The 23,109-nt window shown below is 42.5% G+C and overlaps 2 protein-coding genes across 10 annotated transcripts in view; one reads left to right on the forward strand and one right to left on the reverse strand.

Annotated features, from left to right (window-relative positions):
* Positions 1-5,595, forward strand: part of ULK4 (unc-51 like kinase 4) — a 609,379-nt gene extending 603,784 nt beyond the window's left edge. For all 7 annotated transcript variants that reach the window (XM_032408919.1, XM_032408921.1, XM_032408920.1 and 4 more), the window contains one exon: positions 511-5,595. In XM_032408919.1, coding sequence (XP_032264810.1) covers positions 511-574 — 64 coding nt within the window. In that variant the 3' untranslated portion in view covers positions 575-5,595. The remainder of the gene's footprint in view (positions 1-510) is intronic.
* CTNNB1 (catenin beta 1) overlaps positions 5,471-23,109 on the reverse strand; it is a 39,851-nt gene continuing 22,212 nt past the window's right edge. The window contains exons 2-16 of one of the 3 annotated variants that reach the window (XM_032408930.1): positions 18,598-18,658; positions 17,937-18,164; positions 17,483-17,736; positions 17,118-17,356; positions 16,828-17,029; positions 15,576-15,720; positions 12,323-12,426; positions 11,902-12,240; positions 11,476-11,634; positions 9,814-9,933; positions 9,048-9,198; positions 8,836-8,957; positions 7,810-7,870; positions 6,543-6,763; positions 5,471-6,080 (exon numbers count right to left, since the gene is read on the reverse strand). In XM_032408930.1, the coding sequence (XP_032264821.1) occupies positions 6,555-6,763; positions 7,810-7,870; positions 8,836-8,957; positions 9,048-9,198; positions 9,814-9,933; positions 11,476-11,634; positions 11,902-12,240; positions 12,323-12,426; positions 15,576-15,720; positions 16,828-17,029; positions 17,118-17,356; positions 17,483-17,736; positions 17,937-18,164; positions 18,598-18,610 (2,346 nt within the window). In that variant the 5' untranslated portion in view covers positions 18,611-18,658 and the 3' untranslated portion in view covers positions 5,471-6,080; positions 6,543-6,554. Of the gene's footprint in view, positions 6,764-7,809; positions 7,871-8,835; positions 8,958-9,047; positions 9,199-9,813; positions 9,934-11,475; positions 11,635-11,901; positions 12,241-12,322; positions 12,427-15,575; positions 15,721-16,827; positions 17,030-17,117; positions 17,357-17,482; positions 17,737-17,936; positions 18,165-18,597; positions 18,659-23,109 lie in introns of all 3 variants that reach the window. The other 2 variants (XM_032408929.1, XM_032408928.1) reach the window with 2 other exon arrangements.

Consider the following 23,109-nt stretch of genomic DNA (forward strand, 5'->3'; position numbering starts at 1 on the left):
TAGCGAATTTTCCATGTTAAGCTCTTGACTGCACATCCACACCTAGGGGAGTAAGAAACGCAAAGCCTCCTGGATGACTGGCCAGGAAGTGGCAACATGGAGCAGGGAGAGTCAGCATCGGAGGCAGGTCTGGGGTCTTAGCCCTTGTGCCCAAGTCAGCTGCAGGCCGGCTCTGGGCAGGCCCGTTGCAGGACCCGGGCTAGGCGGGGGCTGGCTGCTGACTTGCCCTTACAGCTCAGTGTCAGGTTGGGGGGGCAGGAACTCAGGCCTAGTTTAGGGGTGCCCGCAAGGCCAGTTCGGAGCCCTCTGGGACTGTGGGCTGAGGGGTTCTCACCTTGAGGCCCTGGAGCCTGAGTGTCCTGCTTCTGCGCCTCAAGATGATACACAGGGCAACTTTATGAAGGAGCTGGTCCATCAGATACTCAGGTACAAAAGAGGCCAGCCCCTTTGGAAGAGGGCGCATTTTGCCCTGGAGGTGGCTAAGTGTTTCTACTCTGGTTTTTCTCACAGTTCGTCTGCTGACAGTGTGGTGGCTTCCTTGGCCCTGGAAATCCTCCAAGCTGTTGGACACTAGGCAAGAAGGCACTTAGCACAAGCCTGCTCTGCAGCACCAGCCTTTGGCTACACACATTCACATCGCCACCCATAGCTCTATTTGGACTTAATAAAGTCAGCTGAACCCAGAACCTTCTGGCTGAGGTGTTCTAATCCTGGGCCCTAGGAAACCCACTCAGAATGGAGTGGTTCCTTCATTCCTGTGGGATGCATCTGGAAGCCACAGGTTTGCTAGCTGTTCTGAGAATGTGCTTTCCCTGTGTGTGTGTGCTAGGTAGGCCTCCACGAAAGCCTGTGCTAATCAAGGACGCGAGAAGCCACAGTCCTCAGCCTGCGGCATCTGTGAGCCTCTTTCTCCAGAGAAGATTTAAGACAGGACTAGGAGTGAATGCTCTCCCAGCCGCAGCTCCAGAGCAAGCCTGTGGAAGCTAGTTTTAGCCTCGTCTTCCTCCCACTTTTACCTCCCACCTTTGACCTTCAGGGACAAACTGAATCCACGAATCCTGGGGAGGGCTGGGCAAGGCTCCATAAACAGGCAGACAGTGCAGAGTTTGCCTAAAGGATGCAAAACGCTTGAGGAACCCTGGCTTCCTTGAAAGTCTGCCCATCTAGGTGTTGTGATGGGGGGAGGGGTTCTACTTTGATGCCAACTCCTGCCTATTACCCCCTTATCCTTAGAACCTTTCCAGCTTCTTCCCATGTTCCGTCACACATATGCCCTTAAACCTCCTATGTATGTAAGAAGCCCATGGAAATATTTGGTGGACACTGCAGAAAGGTGCTGGGACTGTGATGCTGAGGAAGGCTTACTCTTGAATGTGGCCTGGAAGGTAGGGGTGGGTCCTGGGCAGCTCGAACCACGTGAGCAAGTTGAGGCCCTTCCTTAGCCTCTCTGGGGCCCGTCTCCCCATCTGTAAAAGGAAAGGGCATGCAGGCAGAGTGGGCGGGAGAAGCACCAGGGGGCGCATAGGTGGCCCCATCTATTGCATCACAGGAAGCCGGTCACGTCGTCACCAACAGCCCCACCTTGCCGCCTTAGCCGTGGTCTGGGTAGCTCGCCAGCCTCCATGCGGTTAGTACTGAAAACAGCAGTTGTGTGTGTCCAACTCCATCAGGAGCCTAGGTGTTACCTTACTCGCCACCACAGCCGACAAAGAAGGCCGCCTTAGCTTCATTTTCTGAGAGAAAACAGGCTCAGAGGGGGCAGTCCGGCTGCCCAAGGCCCCAGAGTCTGGTTGAAATAAGGACCCGACTCCACAGCCTTTGTGTGCCCCGCAGCGGGGTACCCAGAGCTCGAGCTGGGAGCAGTTACGGCACAAGAGTGGCCCACGCAGTCTCCTTCCATGTCTCCTAGCCTACTCGCCGCCCATGGTGAGGACGCTCCATGCCCCACTCATTTTGCCTGTGGTCCTGGGGTGGGGGAGAAGCCGGAGGCCTGGCCCTCAGCTCCAGTCGCCTTGTTGGCTGGGTCCAGGGAACAGGCAAGGGTCTCCCTATTGTCCCAGGAAATAAATCTGTTTTCTCCCTTCATTCAGTTCTTGGGAGAACTGCCCTGGAGTTCTGTGCCTGGAGTCTTCCCAGAAGGTATTTCAGAGCACTGGAAGATTCTGCTTTACCCTTTTTAGTTAAGGGCATGGAGTCGTCTTTGCTGTTTGAGGTAAAACAGAAAAGTTTTAACATTCCAGAATGGTTTTGTTGAATGGACCCTTCTTGGCCCGGAGCCCCTCAGCATTGCCTTTTTCAGGAAAAGCTATCTGAGTAGGCAAGGGACAAGCAGGGTGCTAGGGCACTGAGGCTAGCCCAGGCCAGGCTTCACAGGGACGTGAGGCTGTCATCCTGGAGTTAGTTAGTTAGGGGATCCTTTTTATTCTCGTAAAGGCGCCAAGTGGAAAGGAACAGCCCTGGCCCCACTGAGCTCGGGCATAGGGGACACGAACAGGCCTGGCTGGGTGGGCAGCAGGAGGCCTAACCCTTCCCCACGTGAGGCCCATACCCTCCTATTTGGCTTCCCAGGCTGGCTCCAGTTCTAAGAGAACTGGCCCCTGGCTCCTGGCCCATTAGAGCTCTCAGGATTCTGGCAGTGGCAAGGGGCCCAGACCCAGGCACCTACTGGCCCTCATTCCCCCTACTTTCGTGCTTCAGCTATTTGCTCTTTAGCTGGCTACGACCATCGGTTGAGCCTCTTCAGGGACAAATGGGGTCACAAGTTGCAGAGCAGACTGGGGAGCAGGAGATGACCAGGTGAATGGCTGCACAGAACTACCTTTCCCTCCGTGAACAGCAGGCCCAAAGCTTCAAGACCTTGCCTTAACTTACAGCCTGAGAGCAGGTGCCCAGGGGAGGGGTCTGTCCCTCTGAAGAGCCACACCCTGGCCACTGCTCTCCTGAGAGGAGAGGACAATCATCGGGGCAGCTAAGCTGTGGGTCTCTAGGATGCAGCAACAGAATTTTCTCTTACAGTTCTCTGTACTCGTCTAGCTCTTCATGGTTCCCCTATTACCCTGAAGCTTTTCAAGATTATCTCACGAGGTTCTCAGGTCAATTCTGTGACTGCATGCAGGCTTTATCCCTGTGACACAGCTCAGAAAGCGGGACCCCTGGAGGCTAAGGCTCTTGGCTTGAAGCAAGATTCCTTTTTCTCCCTCCCCTGGTGACAGAATCCATGGATTTATGCAGGAGCTGAGGTAGGAGATTCAGGAAGGAACTGGTAGGGAAGTAGGGCAGGTGGGGACAAGACCAGCCAAAGTTTAGGAGGCCGTGAAAGCCTCAAGCTTCAGTGGGGCTGAGAAGGGAAGTATAGGGATGAGAAGCAAGAAGTCACAGCTCAGAATGAGGAGCAGGGAGGTATGGAGTCCTGATGTGAAGGAAGACTGGTCTTCTTTTAAATCCTGTTTTAGGGCCCCTACTGTAGAGGCAGTAAGGGCAGCCTGTCACCTGCCTCTAGCTCACTCGTGGGGTGGGGAGGGGCAGGAGACTCCCCCCAGCATGCTGACGGAGGAGGAAAAGGAAGCACCATCTTCTCAGCCTTGCCCCTCACTCTGCCATTGCATCTGGTGGGTGATTCACTCAAGGCAAGGTAAGGCCATTTTAAATTCTCACCTATCAGAACAAAATAACTGCAATCAACTGGGCACTCTCCACTTTATAAACCAAACAGCATGATTCAGACCTGTTTTTATTACAGAAATCAAAAATTAAAAATCATATTTAAAATCTTTCACTGTCAAGGATTCAAATAATCAGATTGAAGCCTCATGTCTAGAACATCTGCTCCACCATGGAAAAGAGCTGCATTCTTCAGCTTAGTGGCGGTCACTGCAATGGGATCAAATGTCGTAGGCGCCCCCCTCTCCCCAGGTAACCACTATTCTGATTTCTGTAGAAATCCAATCACCTCCTTGCTTTTGTTTTTACCATCCATGGGTGATGTCCTCCAAAAAGTTTGCCCTTTTATTCGATCAATGAGGTCCTACAGCATGCATTTTTAACTTGCTTTTGGTCAGTCCTGTTTGCGGTATCCACACACTGCCGTGTGAAGCTGTAGCTCTCTACTGCAGGACGGCTGTTCTCTAGTACGAATACAGTGGTTATCGGAAACATGGGCTGTTGCGCAGTGCTCTCCCAAGCCATAATTAATAATGGAGTTCGAGGCAAAAGAAAAATCATTAATACCGACCCTACTTGTCTTTAAAATCTTGGTATTTTGTAGGTCATGGATTTTTTTTTTTTTTTTACCCCTGCATTTTCATTTTTTCCAAATGGCTACCAATTGTTCCATACCTTTACTAAAAAGTCCCTCTCTTCACACTGACCTCCAATGCTACCTCTAAAATACTATGTCCACATCTTCCACAGCTGTCTGTGCCAATAACTGCTAACTCCCTCTACCCTTTTAGTTAGGTCCTGACCTAACTAGAGCAAGTCTTCCCCCCTCATTCTTCCCAAGTGTCTTGGCTATTCTTGGCGCTTTGTATTACTACTTGCAGAACCACCTTGCTGAATCAGATTAACTTTACATTTTTAAGTGGAACTTCAAAACTATAATGATTTTAGGCAAAGCTCTGAAAATGTTTTCTGATTTTAAGAAGTTCTTTAAATGAAACACCCTGCTGTGGTACCTTGTGTGAAGCTTCCTGTGATACTGGCATGATTCTGTCATGCACTGGAAGGAACCTGAAACCATCCACCTCCCCAGGTACAGGGTCTCCTCTCCGATCCCTATTTACACTTTAGACCACAGTGGCTTTCACAAAACCTCAGCCAAAAGGAAGTGAACATGTTTATCTAACAGTCATGATCTTAATCAAATAAAAATACCCGGTAACTCAAACAGCTCTCCCTAAGCACAAAACACTTTCACTCTTTCTAAAGACCAAAACACAAGTCTTAACAGGTCTACTGACTGCCCTGAGGTATGAACGAAGGCTGTCAGACCTACCGCCAGGATGACAGGATTACCTGGCAGACAGGTGGAAGAAGGCTCCATTCTGGTCTGATTATGTCCACGATAAACATCAACACTTAAACCATCTTAATTTTCAGTTCAAAGGGGAGTTGAAGGAATTCCCCTCTCCATTATGTGAAGGTGCTTGAAATCCAAATCCAGGTAGCTAATTTTTCATTATTACCTTAATAGAAAGGATCCATCTGATGGTGTCTGGAGCGGGGGAAGCCTATATGGCTTTCAGTCTGGTTCCATGTAGCCCAAAGATGACATGACATGCCTTTGAATTGAGGTTTCTGGTGCAACTTAACCCAGGACCCACTGTTAAAGAAACTTGGCAAACAATCCCATCTGGATGTAAGGCGCTCTCTCTCATTACAACTTCAATTATACCACTGTGTGTGTTTTCCTCAGGATGAAGCTGAATAAACTATCCTCACAAACCAGTTAATGACAAGGAGAAAAAGGTGACACAATCGAATGAATTAAAAGTTTAATTCTGAACCATTTTTATAACCGCATTTTCTCTTGAAGCATCGTATCACAGCAGGTTACAACAACTTTGGGATAAAAGGCAAATGGTAAACTGTCCAAAACAAGGTTCCAAATAACACCTCTTACTGATTTACCCTACCCATACATATCCCAAATAAAGTTTTTGATCAAAAACATGAAATAGATCCACCTGCTTATTTTAAGCATATTAAAAAGGAAACTAATTGGACCATTTCTATTTGTCTATTTTATACAAAAAGGCTACACAATGTTACACTTTATTCAGATTACAATTAGAGTGATTATGAATTAGTGTTCTACACCATTACTCAATTCTTAAAAATTAGAAATTGCTGTAGCAGTATTCACTATAACTTAACACTACGAGAGACTTAAAAAACTAACAGTTACTGCAAAAAAAATTAAAGAGCTACTTCAAAGCAAGCAAAGTCAGTACCATTACAGATATTTAAAAAAAAAATTTAACAAGCAAGGCTAGAGTTTGATAAATTCCATATCTTGTGATCCATTCTTGTGCATTCTTCACTTCTTGAGTCACTCCCAAAATCCATTTGTATTGTTACTCCTCGACCAAAAAGGACCAGAACAAAAAGTTTACTTCAATTGTTCCCATAGGAAACTCAGCTTGGTTAGTGTGTCAGGCACTTTCTGAGATACCAGCCCACCCCTCGAGCCCTCTCAGCAACTCTACAGGCCAATCACAATGCAAGTTCAGACAATACAGCTGTATAAAGAGAGAAAGGCTGCTATTAATGTTTAAAACAGCAAATGTTACTCATTTGAGTATTAAGTTGCAAAAGCTGTGGCAAAAAACATTAAAGTTAATAACTTCCACACATGACCACTTAACCAGAAATCTGAGAACAGTCAAATGTTCTAAGACATCTCCTTTCAAAGTATGTATCTGTTTTGGTGGCAGATTTACAAATAGGCCTAAACCACTCCCACCCTACCAACCAAGTCTCTCTGAAGTTCTGTAGGCAGAGTAAAAGTATTTTACCCAAACTGGCTTTTTTTAACTTCTTACCTAAAGGATGATTTACAGGTCAGTATCAAACCAGGCCAGCTGATTGCTGTCGCCTGGAGGCAGCCCATCCATGAGGTCCTGGGCATGCCCCAGATCTGGCAGCCCATCAACTGGATAGTCAGCACCGGGGTGGTGGCCACCCATCTCATGCTCCATCATGGGGTCCATACCCAAGGCATCCTGGCCATATCCACCAGAGTGAAAAGAACGATAGCTGGGATCTAGAGTAGTCAGGGTGGAAACAAAAGGAGCAAGGGAAAGAGGAAAAGAGGAGAAAGACGTTAAAGTTAACGCTAAGGCGCGGGCCTTCAATGGCAGCAAACTTGTCTCAGAAAGCAGGCCTTTCTAGCCTGTTCAACTTCTAGCTTTCTTCAACCAAGTAATTACTCACTGCCAGGCCACCCACAAGGCTATATACAAAGTCTGTTTCCAGGAGAGGCAGACCAGCAGGTTCTAACCACACCATCCGTTTACCACCGAACATTTTGTGTTTGCTTCAGTAGAGACATAAAATCCCTGAGAAGGGGCAGCAAGCAATCTACTGTGTGTATGACCGCCCAGGCATCAACAGGTCATGGGCAAGAGAAGAAAGCAAAAGCAAGGCAGTCTGGCGGATGTAATCTATCTGTTGCAGAGTCCAGTAATACAAAGGAACTGAGAAAATTCAAGCTGCTGTTTCCAATGAAACCTTTACGTTAAGGGTTGACATTTAGATCTCTGTCATGTAAGACGCCTATGAGCTTCAGTGGTTTAATACTTAGGAAAACCTAGATGAGATTATAAACATAAGGTGAATAGCTGTATTTGTTCACGGTCTACCCCATGCTCCATCTCCATTACCCAGATTTGAACGAGCTTTTCGGAATACCCTGATAATAGAACTGTGCAGATCCACCCCAGATCTGAGCTTGGAGCCAGAGTTCCCCATATTCTTACTTCCTGGGCGGGTTGCAGACACAGAGATTACAGGTTCTCTGACCAAAAAAGGGACTACATAGGCAACTTGTCATGTTCTGCACTGCAGAGGCCCAGTAGTCGTGACACATATTTGTTGGTGTGATCCTGCCGCCTGCTCAGTGTGCGGCTCCAAATTCCCTAGGCTCCACGAGAGCTACTGCTGCTGACTCTGGCATTTCAGAAGTGCCTTTAACTGCTGCCACTACTTTCCTGCCAACACTGGTTTCCCAGATGAGCAAACCAGCTCTTCTGATAAAGCTTTGGAACCTTAGCTTGACCTGGAGTTAATCGAGAAATCTGAGACACATACCATCCTGGCGATATCCAAGGGGTTCTCCCTGGGCACCAATATCAAGTCCAAGATCAGCAGTCTAGATAAACAGGTACAAGGCAAGGAAGCAAAATAAAAACAAAAATTCTCAAGTATACTCTCTAATATTCTGAAAACATACTTATTTTCAGGTTATAGAAGGAACAAAGAACTCACAGAAATACTTCAAACTCCACCCCTCAAAAATTCACTCCTAATAAGTAGAGCAACATGTTTGTCACTACACACAGTATTGAAAATATTCACTAATTTATGCTTTCAGCAAATATAACAGTCAACAAAATAGGCAAAGTGTCTACCCCCAACATGAGTTGCTGACAAATAGGGTATGACCTATGAAAGATTTTTAGCCTGAGCAGATGAAAGGGGAAGACTAGGAGAGAGGAACAGGTTTGGGGAAGTTCATGGCCCAAGTTGGAACATGTTAAGACTGCCCATTAAAACCCAACTAACATATTACTCACTATTTGGCAATCTGCTTTTCTTTTTCACCTAACAATCTACAGGATCTCTTTCCATTCATATAATCCACTGTATGACTATGTAGCATAATTGAATGAACTTCCAGGGTGGTTCTACTATTTCAAGAACAATTCTGTACTAAGGATAAATACTCAAGACAAATTCACAGAAATTCAAATAGAAAAGTAGATGAAAAATTGAAAATTTAAACAGTATCAATAAATTCATCTCCAACTAAAAGTGTTTAATAGAGTGTGCCTCTTTCCTTAAAAGGAAAAATATTCCCTTTTGGAAAAACATCCCTTTCGAAAAAGATGCTTTAACCTGATAACTTTTTCATCCATCTCCCTCACGAATTCTAAGTGAAGTAGCATTGTTTGTTCTGAATAGGCTGTTTAAAGTCATGGTTCTTCCTCATAGGGGCTGCTAAGGTAGCAGAAAGGATGAATATTCAAGCCAAGGACACAGTAAATGCAAATAAATGTGTATGAACATTGGAAGGGAAACTGCACACTACTGAATAAACATGTCCACACCGCCTACCTCATTCCAAGCCATTGGCTCTGTTCTGAAGAGAGAACTGGTCAGCTCAACTGAAAGCCGTTTCTTGTAATCCTGTGGCTTGTCCTCAGACATTCGGAACAAAACAGCAGCTGCGTATGTTGCTGGGAGAGGAAAGGAAAAAAGGCCCCTGAGGAAAACCTGAGGCTTTCCTGTATAAAACAGCTAAAGGTTCTGGTTCCTCTTCTACTTACCTACACCTTCGTTCCTAGAGTGAAGTAACTCTGTCAGAGGAGCTGTGGCTCCCTCTGCTTCGATGGCTTCCGCAGCCTCCTTGTCCTGAGCAAGTTCACAGAGGACCCCAGCAGCTACTCTTTGGATATTTTCAATGGGAGAATAAAGCAGCTAAGGAGAAAAACACAAAACCTACTTAAATCTAAAGGAAAAACACGGCAAGCACCCCACCGTGCTGCAAACATTCCCAATTCAGAGAGAACGAGGCGTTTGCACTACTTGTAGTAAATCATATTCTCTAACTTCTCAGGTATGTGATGCTCTGGAGCACAGGTTTTCTAGACCACTTTCGGCTACAAACCCGTTCTTCAGTGACAGTTTTAGTTGAGCTCAGATCTGGCAAATCAGGAGGTGGCTGGAGGCCTGTGCTCTGGCAACCAAGACCAGCTCTCCTACCTCCAAAACTCAGCACCCCAAAAGTGGAGTATGAAGTATTCCTCTTCTTCAGGCTCTAGCCCCAATGTTTCTCCTACTGCCCAGGGAAAATGAAGGGACTTTTCATAAAGTTAAATGTACTCAACTAAAAGGACACTATACATTCAGATTCCATTTGTCATTCATTGGCAGGGGGCATGAGCAGAGTGTTGTCATTTTATAAATGGAGATAGATGAAAAATTGCCCCTAACTTGGTCCCTAATTTTCTGAAATTCTGTTTATCATTAAAATCCTGAAATTTTATTTATAGACTCATAAAATCTAGAACACCTCACATGAAACCAACATACCTGCACAAACAATGGAATGGTATTTAGTCCTCTGATTACAATTCGGTTGTGAACATCCCGAGCTAGGATATGAAGGGCTCCAGTACAACCTTCAACAATTTCTTCCATACGGACCCCCTCCTACCAAAAGAAACATGGTTAACAAATAGGACATTCTCCTCCCTAAAGTTTATAAACAGAAAGGCTTTCTGTTCTGAGTAGCAATTCCTAGACTATTCACATTATACACCCAAAGTTCCCCAGAATTTGCAACTGGTTTAGGAATGAAGGAGGATTCCATGAAGATGAACGTTACGGAGGTGGGGGGGCGGGGGGCTCATGATGGCACTAATTCCTAGCTGCACCCCCCCCCACACACACACATACTACGCACAGGATATAGAGCTTTGACATACTCTGAATCCCAAAGATAACTTTCTTACAGTCAAGACACCAACCACTTTCGGTAAAAGGAAAATATAAAGATACACAAAGATGGCAAAATAATGCACAGACTGACAAATGCTTTACTTCCATATGCTCCCTCTATTTATTTTTGTATTTCTACGTGTATCAGGTGAAAACCAAGCAAAGTTTTATCACCAACTGCTAAAATTCTATTGAGCTGTCAAGTGGAAGATCCACTCCTCACAGCCTCCAAGACTGTTTGACCAGTGGTCTATATGGGAGAAGGAAGTTAACTTTTGCAAAATGTAGATACTCTCTGCTTTCCCTGTTCCTGAGTTTTAAAAAAGGTAATGATTCTGGTACTTTTAGTGGCTTTTATAAACAACTTGATTTTTATAAAGACACAAATACTCACTTCTTCCTAGAGAAGGGACTTAAAATAAAAGGTATCTTTTGCATTCTTTTAAGCCACCTCATGGAGACAGGCCAATACCAAGAATAACGAATGGAGAAAGCTGAGGCCCTATCATGAGTACGTACATGTAACAACTAGCAAGAAGAGATGCCCAAAATCTGTTCTGGTAGGCTCTTATTTTTCTAAAGCAACCTAATTCAATAAGAGAAGACTCTCTGAAGATCTGAATCTTCAAAAATAAATTGTGAGGAATAAATTCTAAAGTGTCTTTAGATACTTACAATGAAGCTAGTTTTTAAAGATTTCAAACCTAACATCGAAGCTTTAGGCTGAGATTATGGGTAAAGATTCCAGAAATGCTACTACTTATTCTTGAAATTTGTTAGTATTCCTAGGTCTGTGAAAAAGGTTTAAACCATTCCTGGAAGAGACACTAAACTTAAGTGTGTTAACATACTTACAAGCAAAACTCATGTTCTAATGGGGAATAACGGCTCTGAAATCAGACTTGGATTCAAATTATGGTCCTATTACTTTCGAAAAAGGTGAACCTCTGTATGGATTAAATGAAAACACTGTATAAAGTGCCTAACCCCACAGCAGTACATCACACCCATGCTCTCTTTTTAAGACTGATGATGCAATGGAGAGGTCAAAGGCAACATCACTAGGAGCCACATTATTCCTTATCTTTTCCACAGCCACAGAAACATGTCAGTTTTGTTTGTTTTTTTTAAACCATTAGCAAACAGCCCTACAGGCAAGAAGATGGAAGGAACCAATGACCAAAGAAGTTCAGGATCCTATGAACTTATGCATTCCTTTTAAATAGCCAGGTGTCACTATTCAGATTTACCTACCACAAACTGCTGCTGTGTTCCGCCCATAGATGTACGGCGCTGGGTATCCTGATGGGCACGAACCAACAACTGAACTAGTCGCGGAATGGCACCCTGCTCACGCAAAGGTGCATGATTTGCTGGACAAAGGGCAAGATTTCGAATCAATCCAACAGTAGCCTGTAGATGAAAAGGAAGAATAAAAAATGGGCATGTAACTCAACAAAATCATCTTCTGAGCCTAAAACTCCCACCACACTAAATCTATTGGTGTCTCCTGAAAGTAGCTCAGACTTCACAAATACTTCGGGACCCCACCCTAGCCATACTTCCTATTTACTAAGGAATACGACTCGTACTTATCAATCCCTTATGCCTAGACAGCCATCCAATAGCTAGAGGTGGTTCATTTTCAATTCTGCAGCCTTCTATTTTGATTGAGTTTACCTTTATCAGAGGCCAGTGAGATGGTGGGTGCAGGAGTTTAACCACAACTGGTAGTCCATAGTGAAGGCGAACAGCATTCTGGGCCATCTCTGCTTCCTGGTGTCGGCTGGTCAGATGACGAAGAGCACAGATGGCAGGCTCAGTAATGTCCTCCCTGTCACCAGCACGAAGGACAGTACGCACAAGCGCCTCTATACCACCCACTTGGCAGACCATCATCTTGTTCTTATAATTATTGCAAGTGAGATTAGAAAGAATTCCAGCTGCACAGGTGACCACATTTATATCATCTGAGCCCAGAAGCTGAACGAGGGTCCCAAGAAGACCTTCCATCCCTTCCTATGGACATAAAAACAAATGCTCAGTACATATTCATCTTACTTACTTCTGTCACCAAGGCACTGGCGTACTCAAAATTTACCTGTTTAGTTGCAGCATCTGATAGATTCCTAAGAGTCCAAAGACAATTCTGAACAAGACGTTGACTTGGATCTGTCAGGTGAAGCCCTAAAGCTTGCATTCCACCTAGAATGTGAAAAAGATCTCAGGTAATGGCCATTAGCTGGCAATTCCTATCAGCACTGTCTCTTCTAGGCTTAGAGACTGTCCCTCTTCATTGCCAAAGCTTATCCCCTCCATCTAAGTCCTTTCTTTTCATTTGCTAGGATGTTGCTCAGTTCCCCTTTCTTTTCCGATTCACCTCAACTAGTGACAACTTCTGTCGAGTATCCATTGTTCCTTCCCTATGTGGAAAATGCCTTCATTATCTCCACTGTCCTCCTTAGGTAGTATTTGTATTGTTTGTTTCCTTTCATCCATTCAATCATCTCAAAAATATTCACCCAATATCAGGCCCTGTTTTGAGTTGGAGCTGTTACCGTGAGCAAAATACTCTAAGGTCCGTACTCTCATAGAGCTCATAGTCTAGCTAGAGGCAGACAATAAACAAATACGCAGTTAATAAACTGAAACTACATAGTACGTCAGATGGTGTTAAGTGCTATGGAAAAAAATAACACAAGATGGTGGGGGCTACAATTTCAAGTAGTATAATTAGGTCACCTCAGTGTGAAAGTGACATCTGAGTAAAGACCTGAAGGAGCTATGGGAGACCAATTCAAAAACGCACTGTAACGCTTATTACCAGGGACCGTATGAAAGGTACTGACTCCAAAAACATGTGCCCCAAAGGTTCGCAACCTTTCACCATTTAGGAGCCCAAGGAAGGACATTTATACTGGTGGAGAAGTCTAAATGGAAGCTCAGTTCCCCACATAATGGCCTAACTTCACCCATCTCTCTCCTACTGAAGTCACTTCTGAATGTAGTGAGATACTTTCCCTCGTCTCCTTGTTCATCTTTTCAGGTCTGTTTTATTTTTCATATTTTATTATTTTTTTAAATCATAGGTAGGCTCCACACCCAATGTGGGGCTTGAACTCACGAGCCTGGAGATCAAGAGTCGCATGCTCTGAGCCAGCCAGGTGCCCCTTTTCAGGTCTGTTTTAAAATTAAGTCTACCTCCTCTACAGGACAAGGATCGTCCCTATCTGGTTCCTTCCTCATAGCAGCTCCAGCTACTAACAGAGTGACCTGCAAAAGGCTGATGCTCAATATCTGTTAAATGACTAGATTCCCCTCTACCTTCTTTCCCTCACAGATTTCATTCCCTCCCTTTACTCTTCACTCTAACAGGGTGGATCTCAACTGCAAATGTCCCATCAGAACAGCCTGTAGACTTTAAAAACACACACTGTATTCAGCAGGTCTAAGGGAAGAGTCCCATGCAGATGCCTCCTGAGGCACACACCCCCTTCCCTCCTACAGCGACAGGTCAACTCCCAAATCTCTAGCCCAGTCTTCCCCTGCATTTTAGTACCATACGTTTCCACCTACCTACCGCCGTTTTAGTCACTCAATATGTCAGCTTCTTAAATGATCTTGTTCCAAATCTTAATTAACCCTTTCTGGTAGTTCCCTTTATCTTAATGGTACCAATGTTCTCCCCACCACAAACCACTTCTGGTTCTACCTTTAACCCCTAAGTTATTATACTCTATGGGTTCTTTCAGAAACCTCAAAACAGTCATCCTTTGCAGTGTATTTTTGATACCAAACTGTTTCATTCCTAGAAGCCTGTAACACATGTCGGTGGCCTGGTCTGCTTGCCTTTGGTCATTCAAACTGTCACACATGGTTAGTATTAACATTCCAAACACAGCACTGTGATGCTGTGCCACTGCTTAATAACCATTAGTAAGTTCTCATTTTCTGTAAGACAAAGGCCAAATTCTGTAGCATAACCTTAAGGAACCCTTTAGAATTTGGATCCCACCTAGCATTGCAAACTGAACTAAATATTCTACATCTGTGGTTCTAAAGCTGGAAAAAAAAGCATAAATGAACAACTTAAGGCCTAGAAAGTCCTGTAAGATATGGGCCCTTACCTAGCCCCCCAACCTCATTCTGGGCTACTCACCAATTACTCATTAAATTCTAGTTACACACACTTCCTCTTTAGCACTTAGAAATCAACAATCTCTTTTTTACCTTCAGGACATAGCACATGTTTCTTTTCCCTGCCTGGAAGGCATCTAATCCCCACTTCTCATATAGCTAACAGATGCCTTCTCATCCTGCAATCCCATTTTACGTCCCCTTCCCAGGGAAGCTCTTCCCTCCCCATTACTTCTGTATCAGCATTTGCTGTTCCTTTCTCCCTGACACAGAAGTCATTCTAAGTTGTAATGCCCCCCGTCTTTTGCATGTTTTTGTCACCCTCACCAGAATGGAAGAATATAGGGACCATATCTGCTTGGTTATCCAGTGTATACCACGTGCTTATTCTAGTGCGAGACACAGGTGCTGAATGTTTTCAGAACACACAAATGAACATCAGAATAACCTGGCTAACTTCTTAAAATGGAAGATGCCTAGGTCTCCAGTCCCATACACATTTCCAGCTACCTACTGACCTTGTCACTTCACTCCAAGGATTCTGATTAAGTCCAAAAATCTGCATTTTTTGCAAGCACTCCTCATATTTCTGGAATAGCTGCCAGAATTTCATTCCCTTGCTGAATATGAACGCAGCCACACCTGTCCGTCCCAGTGCCAGCCGCCATCCTGGGTAATCATAATGCCCCTCCCACAAATTCTCAAGTAAAATTACTCTCAACAAGTGAGAAAAACAGGTGTTACCAACCCTACACTTTACTCCCAGCATTTTCTTCTATTACATGCTTTCATATTTTCCCTCTTCCAGTTGTGATATGAAGCTTGGTTTAAGAGTCCAGGTAGATACTGTTAAGTGGGTTACAGAAAGGAGAACTGATGCTAGGTAGCTGAAGAGTAACTGTATCCTCATCATAAAAAAACAAAAAGCCCTGGTTGGTCCACCTATTCCTTTCCTCTGCTACCAACATGCACACAATATAAACTACCAAGTATCAGCCATCATTTTTGATGGGTAATAAGAGCTCTGCCTAAACTAGGCTTAAACAGCACCAGTGCAGGTGTCAAGCAGGACATATACTTTGAATGTGATCTTGGCTACAAACTGGTTCTATTCAATTTCAGCCCATTAATAGGTCAAGTTGTATTACCCTTTTCCTAAGACAAGTAATCTAATTAGAACTGCAAGATGCTGTACACATGACACTCAGAATACTTACCTGCTTCTACAATAGCTGGTTTATTACTAGAGCAGACAGACAGCACCTTCAGTACCCTGCTCGTGGTCCACAGTAGTTTCTCGTAAGTGTAGGTCCTCATTATATTTACTAAAGCTTGAGGTCCACCACTAGCCAGAATGATCAGCTAGAAAGACATGTGTATATATATATATATCATTAGTCATGGAATCTTCACCATATGCCCAAGAAAAGCCACATTACCAACCTATTTTATTATACAAGCATTTCAGCCAGCTTGCCATTGACCTAAATGTATTCCTGGACCCATTACCCAGTTCCCCATACTGGAGCCTTGTTTAACTCCTCCTCCTACAGCATTCCACTCAAATTCAGGAATCCCAGTACTCCCAAGAATATATCAACTGTGCCCCAATTTTCTTCCTCCCCCACTGATCACAGCAAAAGAAACAAATAGAAACCATGTTGGTATGTAACAGTAAGGCCCAGATAATGATGCTGTATCAAAGTGGATTTGTTGAAAATCTGAACCAGAACAGGCACTTAGAACTCCTAATGATTTGGCTCTTGGCTTTTCCTAATCGTTATTCACCTACTTAAAATGATGTATCACAAAATAATCATTCATTCTTGTCCTTTACTTCCCTGGATACCCCCACCTCCAAACTATCCTGATTTTCTAAAAACAAATCTCAACACTTCATGCTCTGCTGATACTGAACTGCTTTCCATTACTCTTTGAACATATTCTACAAGGCCCTGCGGGACCTGCCCTGCTGGATATCTCAATAGTCTCAATCTCAAACCTTTACTGTTCATAAACTCATCCCTCTCCTCCCTCAGTAGGACTTTCAAAGGTGTCATTTCCTCTCTCTGACCTTCACCTAGTCAGTCTCTCCTCATCCTTGAGAGCTGAACTCAACTATCACTTCCTCCCACAGGTCTCCCTGAACCTTCCAAACAGGATCTGGTTCACATATATGCTCTCATAGCCCCTCTACTTCCTTGGAATAAATGGATTAAATAATAATTAGATTATTATCTCGGTGCCTATCACCCACCTAAGAATGAAAGCTCTAAGTTTGCCCACTATATCCCTATCACCTAGCTTCATACAGACAGACAAATATTTAAAGAAAAAGAGATGTCCAACTTTTTTTTCTAGGATATACACAAAGGATGAAGCATACAAAGAATGTGCAAGAGTCCACAGAAGGACATGACGCTGGATTCCCTGACGCTCCATGAACCACATTCAGAACAATTCTTTTACCTTGCTTTCTTGATTGCCATAAGCTAAAATCTGAAGGCAGTCTGTTGTAATAGCCAAGAATTTAACATTTGTTTTGTTGAGCAAGGCAACCATTTTCTGCAGCCCACCGGCTAAACGCACTGCCATTTTAGCTCCTTCTTGATGCAATAAAAGGTTGTGGAGAGTTGTAATGGCATAAAATAATACAGAATCCACCGGTGAACTGGGAAGAAGAAAAAAGCCTCATCAGAAATGCTGTGATGGCACTCTTCGCCTTCCTAGCTTCAAGCATTCTGACCATGTTTTCTTACCCAAGCATCTTCACCAGGGCAGGAATGCCCCCAGACTTAAAGATGGCCAGCAAGCCCTCACGATGATGAGAAAGATTGTGCAAGGTCCCAGCAGTACAGCGAGCCGTTTCCACATCATTTGTATTCTGCATGGTGCGTACAATAGCAGACACCATCTGAGGAGAACGCATGATGGCGTGTCTGGAAGCTTCCTTTTTCGAAAGCTGATGGACCATAACTGCAGCCTTATTAACCACCACCTATAATGTATAGGAATTAAAAGACAGCATTAGTTTTCAAATACTGATATTGGGTAGACATTCTGAGGCTCCCTCCTTGAAAGTTTCCTTCAAAACAGATTAAAAGCTAGCTGTATCGTTACTTACCTGGTCCTCATCGTTTAGCAGTTTTGTCAGTTCAGGGATTGCACGTGTGGCAAGTTCTGCATCATCTTGATAGTTAATCAAATTTACAACTGCATGTTTCAGCATCTGTGATGGTTCAGCCAAACGCTGGACATTAGTAGGATGAGCGGCATCAAACTGTGTAGATGGGATCTGCATGCCCTCATCTAAGGTCTCAGGGAACATAGCAGCTCGCACCCTCTGAGCTCGTGTCATCGCATACTGACCATCAATATCTGGAAAAGATAATCAGCACTCACTATCCATAATTCAGCATTCACCTGAATTTGTGCTACCCTAAGTGGTAAGGTAGTATCACAATCACTCCCCTCTCTTTACCACATCATTTTATTTAAGCGATTACACACTAACTTTTTTAAGAATCATTCTCAAAATTGACTTCTGACTCAGTATACTAAGGCAGTAACACTCTTACCAGCTACTTGTTCTTGAGTGAAGGACTGAGAAAAGCCCTGTTCCCACTCGTACAGGACTTGGGTGGTATCCACATCCTCTTCCTCGGGATTGCCTTTACCACTCAGAGAAGGAGCTGTGGTAGTGGCACCAGAATGGATTCCAGAGTCCAGGTAAGACTGTTGCTGCCAGTGACTAACAGCCGCTTTTCTGTCTGGCTCCATGGCCATGTCCAGCTCCATCAAATCAGCTATAAAAATCAAACAGGGTTAGCATTACTACCACGGAAATGTTATCTTCACTTTAAAAATCTGTGATATGACGACCCACTGAAATATTGTTAGGAATAGTCAAATCTGAAAGACAGCCAAGAATAACAATAGCCAGGATTAGCTCAGTGATGAAATATTTGCACTCTTAGGGGACCACCTAACAGTTACTCACTGAATTAGTGGAAGAATGGTACTGCATCCAGGCTCCAGAAGCAGTCATCCAGACTAGATTCCTACTGGTGGCTTGTTTGCTATTTCACCAAGCCATTAGGAGGAGTGAGCAGAAAATGGAGCAAAAGGTAGCCTGACAAGTAAGCAGGGAGAGAGTAAAGCAGGGGGATCTGAGCCAGACTGGGTTAATGGCAATGAAGCAGAGCCCCGATTCAGTAACTAAAGACTTATGATACAAACCTTGGGTAGCCATTGCCCACACGGGATTTTCAAAACCGTTGTATGGTGTGCTTCAGATACCCTAAAAGAGTTAATCAAATCATTAGGATTTAAAATTAGTTTGTTTTTAGTACTTTTCAGTCACTAGGATGGCCTGCTAAACATCACGGACGATATCCATGAAAAGCCCCAAATCCCCTTTTATCATGTGAGAGTGAAACCCAGACTCCACAGTCTCCTCCGTAACACTCAACCACAGCTCCACCACTGCTGAACCTCGAAGTAAAAATTCCTCTTATTAACAAGCACCTCTTTTTAAGTAGAAATACAAATTACAGTTATTCAGGAGGTCAGAAAGCATAATTATTGTAGGTAAAGAAAATTTATAGTGAAAGCCAAAGTGGGGAAAAAAAAACTATTCAAAATCAACTCCTCCTTGAGTTCCCAAAAGGCCTCTCTCCCTTTTTAACTTCTTTCACTGAAAAATTCTGGACAGTGGAATTGGACATGGGGAAAAAAAAAAAAAAAACCCACACCAGATTTTCATTAAATGGTTTTTCTTTCCTGATACAATGCCATCTAAAATACCTTCACTTAATCTTTTACTAAGAAGTAAAATTACTTTTCAAATGCAAGTCTGCAACACAAAAAGCACCTTTTTAGTAAAATTTTTCTAGCTCAAATTTATAGCAATGGTGTATTATAAATATAAGTATTACTGACTAATGCTGTTTTGATTATAAAAAGCTTAATTACTCATATGTGTAATTACATATTTATATATTTATATATATAAATCTTAGCATCTATGTTTGCATTTTGGCTTTATTGTGTAATAGTCAGAATACTGAATCACATGGGAAACTACTTGCAAATGAGAATTGTTTAAAGGCTCATGGCCACTAGACACTCCTAATAAAATTTCCTTTATCACAAAGTATTCCCCTAAACAAGTTTATCTTGCACTACAAATTACATATTGGCTTACCAATATGTAAAGACAGGGACTAAAATATTTAAGTGTGAAGTGTGTATTCTATCAATGTAAAAAGGAGTCTAAAGTTGGAAACTACACTCTCAAGTCCTATTTGCTCAAATGTAAAGGAAGCATGTATTAATTATTCCTGAAATTGCTCTTCCAGTACTAGATTTTTATAACCACAAAGATCACTTGACACGTAAAGATGACAAGAGTGGTGGACACAATTGTTTTAGTGTCCACAGTACAAACAACTGACAATCTTTGTACACAGCAAAATGAAGGACAGAAAATAATAAAGGTGGTTCCTGTCAGTAAGAATCTTTTAAGATACCAAGCAGGATTATGTGTTTAATGTTTTGATTGGGAGTGGGGCATAGAAACCTGAATTTTTAATGAACATTCTAGGATGCACAAATGATCTGCAGACCACACTTTGAGAAATACCCAAGTTCTCTATTCACCGATGCTGCATTTTAGCTTTTATTTTTCCGACTCTCTGGAAACTGAGTTCCCCACTCCAGCTCCCGGTATACTTCGGGGAAAGGCGACCTAAAACATGTCCTACATTAGGCTCCTCCTTTGGCCAATGAATGCCACAGGGTTCAGAAACCAACTAGTCACTATAATATACATAAATAATATGTGTTAATCAACTTTATGTTATTGGTAAGGCTTCTGGTCAATAGTAGGCTATTAGTAGTTAAGTTTTTGACAAGTCAAAAGTTATATGCAGATTTTCCACTGTGCGGAGGGGTTGGTGCCCCTAACCCCTGCACTGTTCAAGGTTTAAGTGTACATGGCTTCAAGGCAAAAACATTTATAGTATTGTTCCCTTGTTGCTGATGCAAAGGCAAAACATTTTGCCATGTTACTGTGTAAAATCTGTTTATATGGGCTGATCTGTAATTTGATCATAATCTATAATGATTTTATGGAAAAAAGCAAGCTCCTATTCCAAACTTACAACATCAGTTTGTATGTTGGGGACTTGTAAATACTATTATTTTTATAGCACTTTAAATTTTTTATGCAGCATACAAAAGAATTATTCTTGCTCTTCACTACAATCCTATGTGTGAGGGAGGGCAAGTGTCAATCCAGCAGGCTGAGAAATAAAAAGTAGGAAGGAAAATGGGGATCTACATAAGCAACACAATAACCAACTCACTCCTACATTACTCTGCAGACAAATCCAAATTTTCCAAAAATATGAGAACTCTTCACTCTAGAAATTTCTTTAGAAATTGAATATACTGTCCAAAGAGAACTAGGCCAGAATCTTGCCCAAAAGGAAAGCTTTCCTCATCCTTCCTGTGGACAGAACTTTCGGCCCAAGGGCTGGCTCCCCCCCCACCACACCCTGCCAATCATTAGGGGCCCAATTCTAGAGGTCCCAATTAACCAAGACTTACCAAACACATCAGAAAAATCTTCAATATCAAAGGAAAAAGTTCAAGAAAAACCAACAGAAAAACTGACTCCAGAGTAACACAGAATTTTAAAAAAGGCTAAGGGTGGGGAAGGAAACAGAATGCTTCAATTTATTACCCTCAAAAAGATTGGAGATAATAAAAAGCTCACTAAATAACCAAAGGTGAGAATAAAAAACCTCTTAGAGCATAAAGGAGAAAGATGCTCAATATACAAAAGAGAAGAGAGAAGAAACAAGATGATCAATCTAGAGGATCAAAGCTCCAACTAATGGCCATTTCAGAATTAGGAGAAACAAAAATGGGGAAAAGCCCATTAAGTACCAACTCAAGATAAAGGGAGGGCATAATGCTAACGAATTATGAAGCACTAAATGTTCCCAATGCAAGTGATCACTAACGACAGACTGCATTAGAATGCTTTGTGTCTTGCCAGCTTTATCACCACCAAGTGGTGCTTTAACAAAGAAAGAGGATTGCCAGGATAGCCAATTTATCCAGTTTAGTGAGGTAATGGATACATGCATCCTTCCTTTTATTTTTTTCTTTTTGTTAAAAATGTATTCTTTCCAGTTATCTCAAAATTTATCAATTTTTGATTTAAAACTCTGTAAGTGTTTAACAAGATACGGAATAGAAAAAAATATATACCCTTTATATATTAATAATTTCTACCTAGGTGAAAAATTCATCCTGATCCCCACCTTATTCAAAGTATTACTAATAAGCAATTTTTCCTTCAGCTTTTCTAATAGGACTACTTAAGCATTCTAGGCTTTTCTTTTTTCTTATTAGGAAAAATTTCAAATAGGCAGGGAAGTAGACACAACTGTATAATGAACACCCACATCACCTATACTTAATGACTGTTAATATTATGTAGTATTTGTGCCCTCCCACAGAATAATTTTAAAGTAAGTTACATACATTAGGTCATTATGTGGCTATAAAAAGGATATTTTTTGCATACCAGAACACTTTTATAAAAGTGTTATATACTAGCTGTGACTCAATTTCACAAGGAGTGAATTGGAGCGTCTACTTCACCTTGTATACCTTAAGTGGTCTTCTGTCAAAGTCATTTGAGAATTCTTGACATGATACAGGTTTCACACTAAAGTTTACTTCTCCAGTTCCCATTAGGACAAATTATCTTAATTACCTTAGATTTCACAAAATGTCAGTATTACTAACTAGGAGTAACTCTGCTATGTAAAAATAAAGCAGATTATAAAGCCACAGTTTTATACTGGCAGTTCATGCAAACAATTCACTTTCCAATAACCCGTACTGGAAGAACCAAAGCCAATCACTTATTCCGTTTTCAAGTAAGAAAACACGACTCTATTTCAGGAGCATGATAAACTTACGAAAAATCCTCAGGGATTAAAAACCATTCTAAGTAATATTTGCTTTGTAAATCTAAAAGCACAAACATAATGCATTTTTTTTTGTGGCTGAATTTTTTTTAATTTTTTATTGTTATGTTAATCACCATACATTACATCATTAGTTTTTGATGTAGTGTTCCATGATTCATTGTTTGTGCATAACACCCAGTGCTCCATGCAGAACATGCCCTCTTTAATACCCATCACCAGGCTAACACATCCTCCCACCCCCCTCCCCTCTAGAACCCTCAGTTTGTTTTTCAGAGTTCATCGTCTCTCATGATTCGTCTCCCCCTCCGATTCTCCCTTCATTCTTCCCCTCCTATCTTTTTTTCTCTTAACATATATTGCATTATTTGTTTCAGAGGTACAGATCTGTGATTCAACAGTCTTGCACAATTCACAGCGCTCACCATAGCACATACCCTCCCCAGTGTCCATCACCCAGCCACCCCATCCCTCCCACGCCACCCCCCACTCCAGCAACCCTCAGTTTGTTTCCTGAGAAACATAATGCATTTTTATTAACCATCCCTAATACCTTGCCAGTTAAAAAATTTACAGTCTCCTCAAATCTTCCTGTTTGGGCACTTTTCATTCATCAGTAACACTTTAAATCACAACTCACTCTAGTTTCCTTCTTACTTTTACTCCTCAGCTATGTCTTTGTGTATTCTGAGAGGAATCTCCCTTTACCAGCCCATAAAAAACAAATACCTAATGACACTTT

The sequence above is a fragment of the Phoca vitulina genome, unplaced genomic scaffold (genome assembly GCF_004348235.1).
Source record: "Phoca vitulina isolate PV1807 unplaced genomic scaffold, GSC_HSeal_1.0 scaffold10, whole genome shotgun sequence".
Taxonomy (NCBI): Eukaryota; Metazoa; Chordata; class Mammalia; order Carnivora; family Phocidae; genus Phoca; species Phoca vitulina.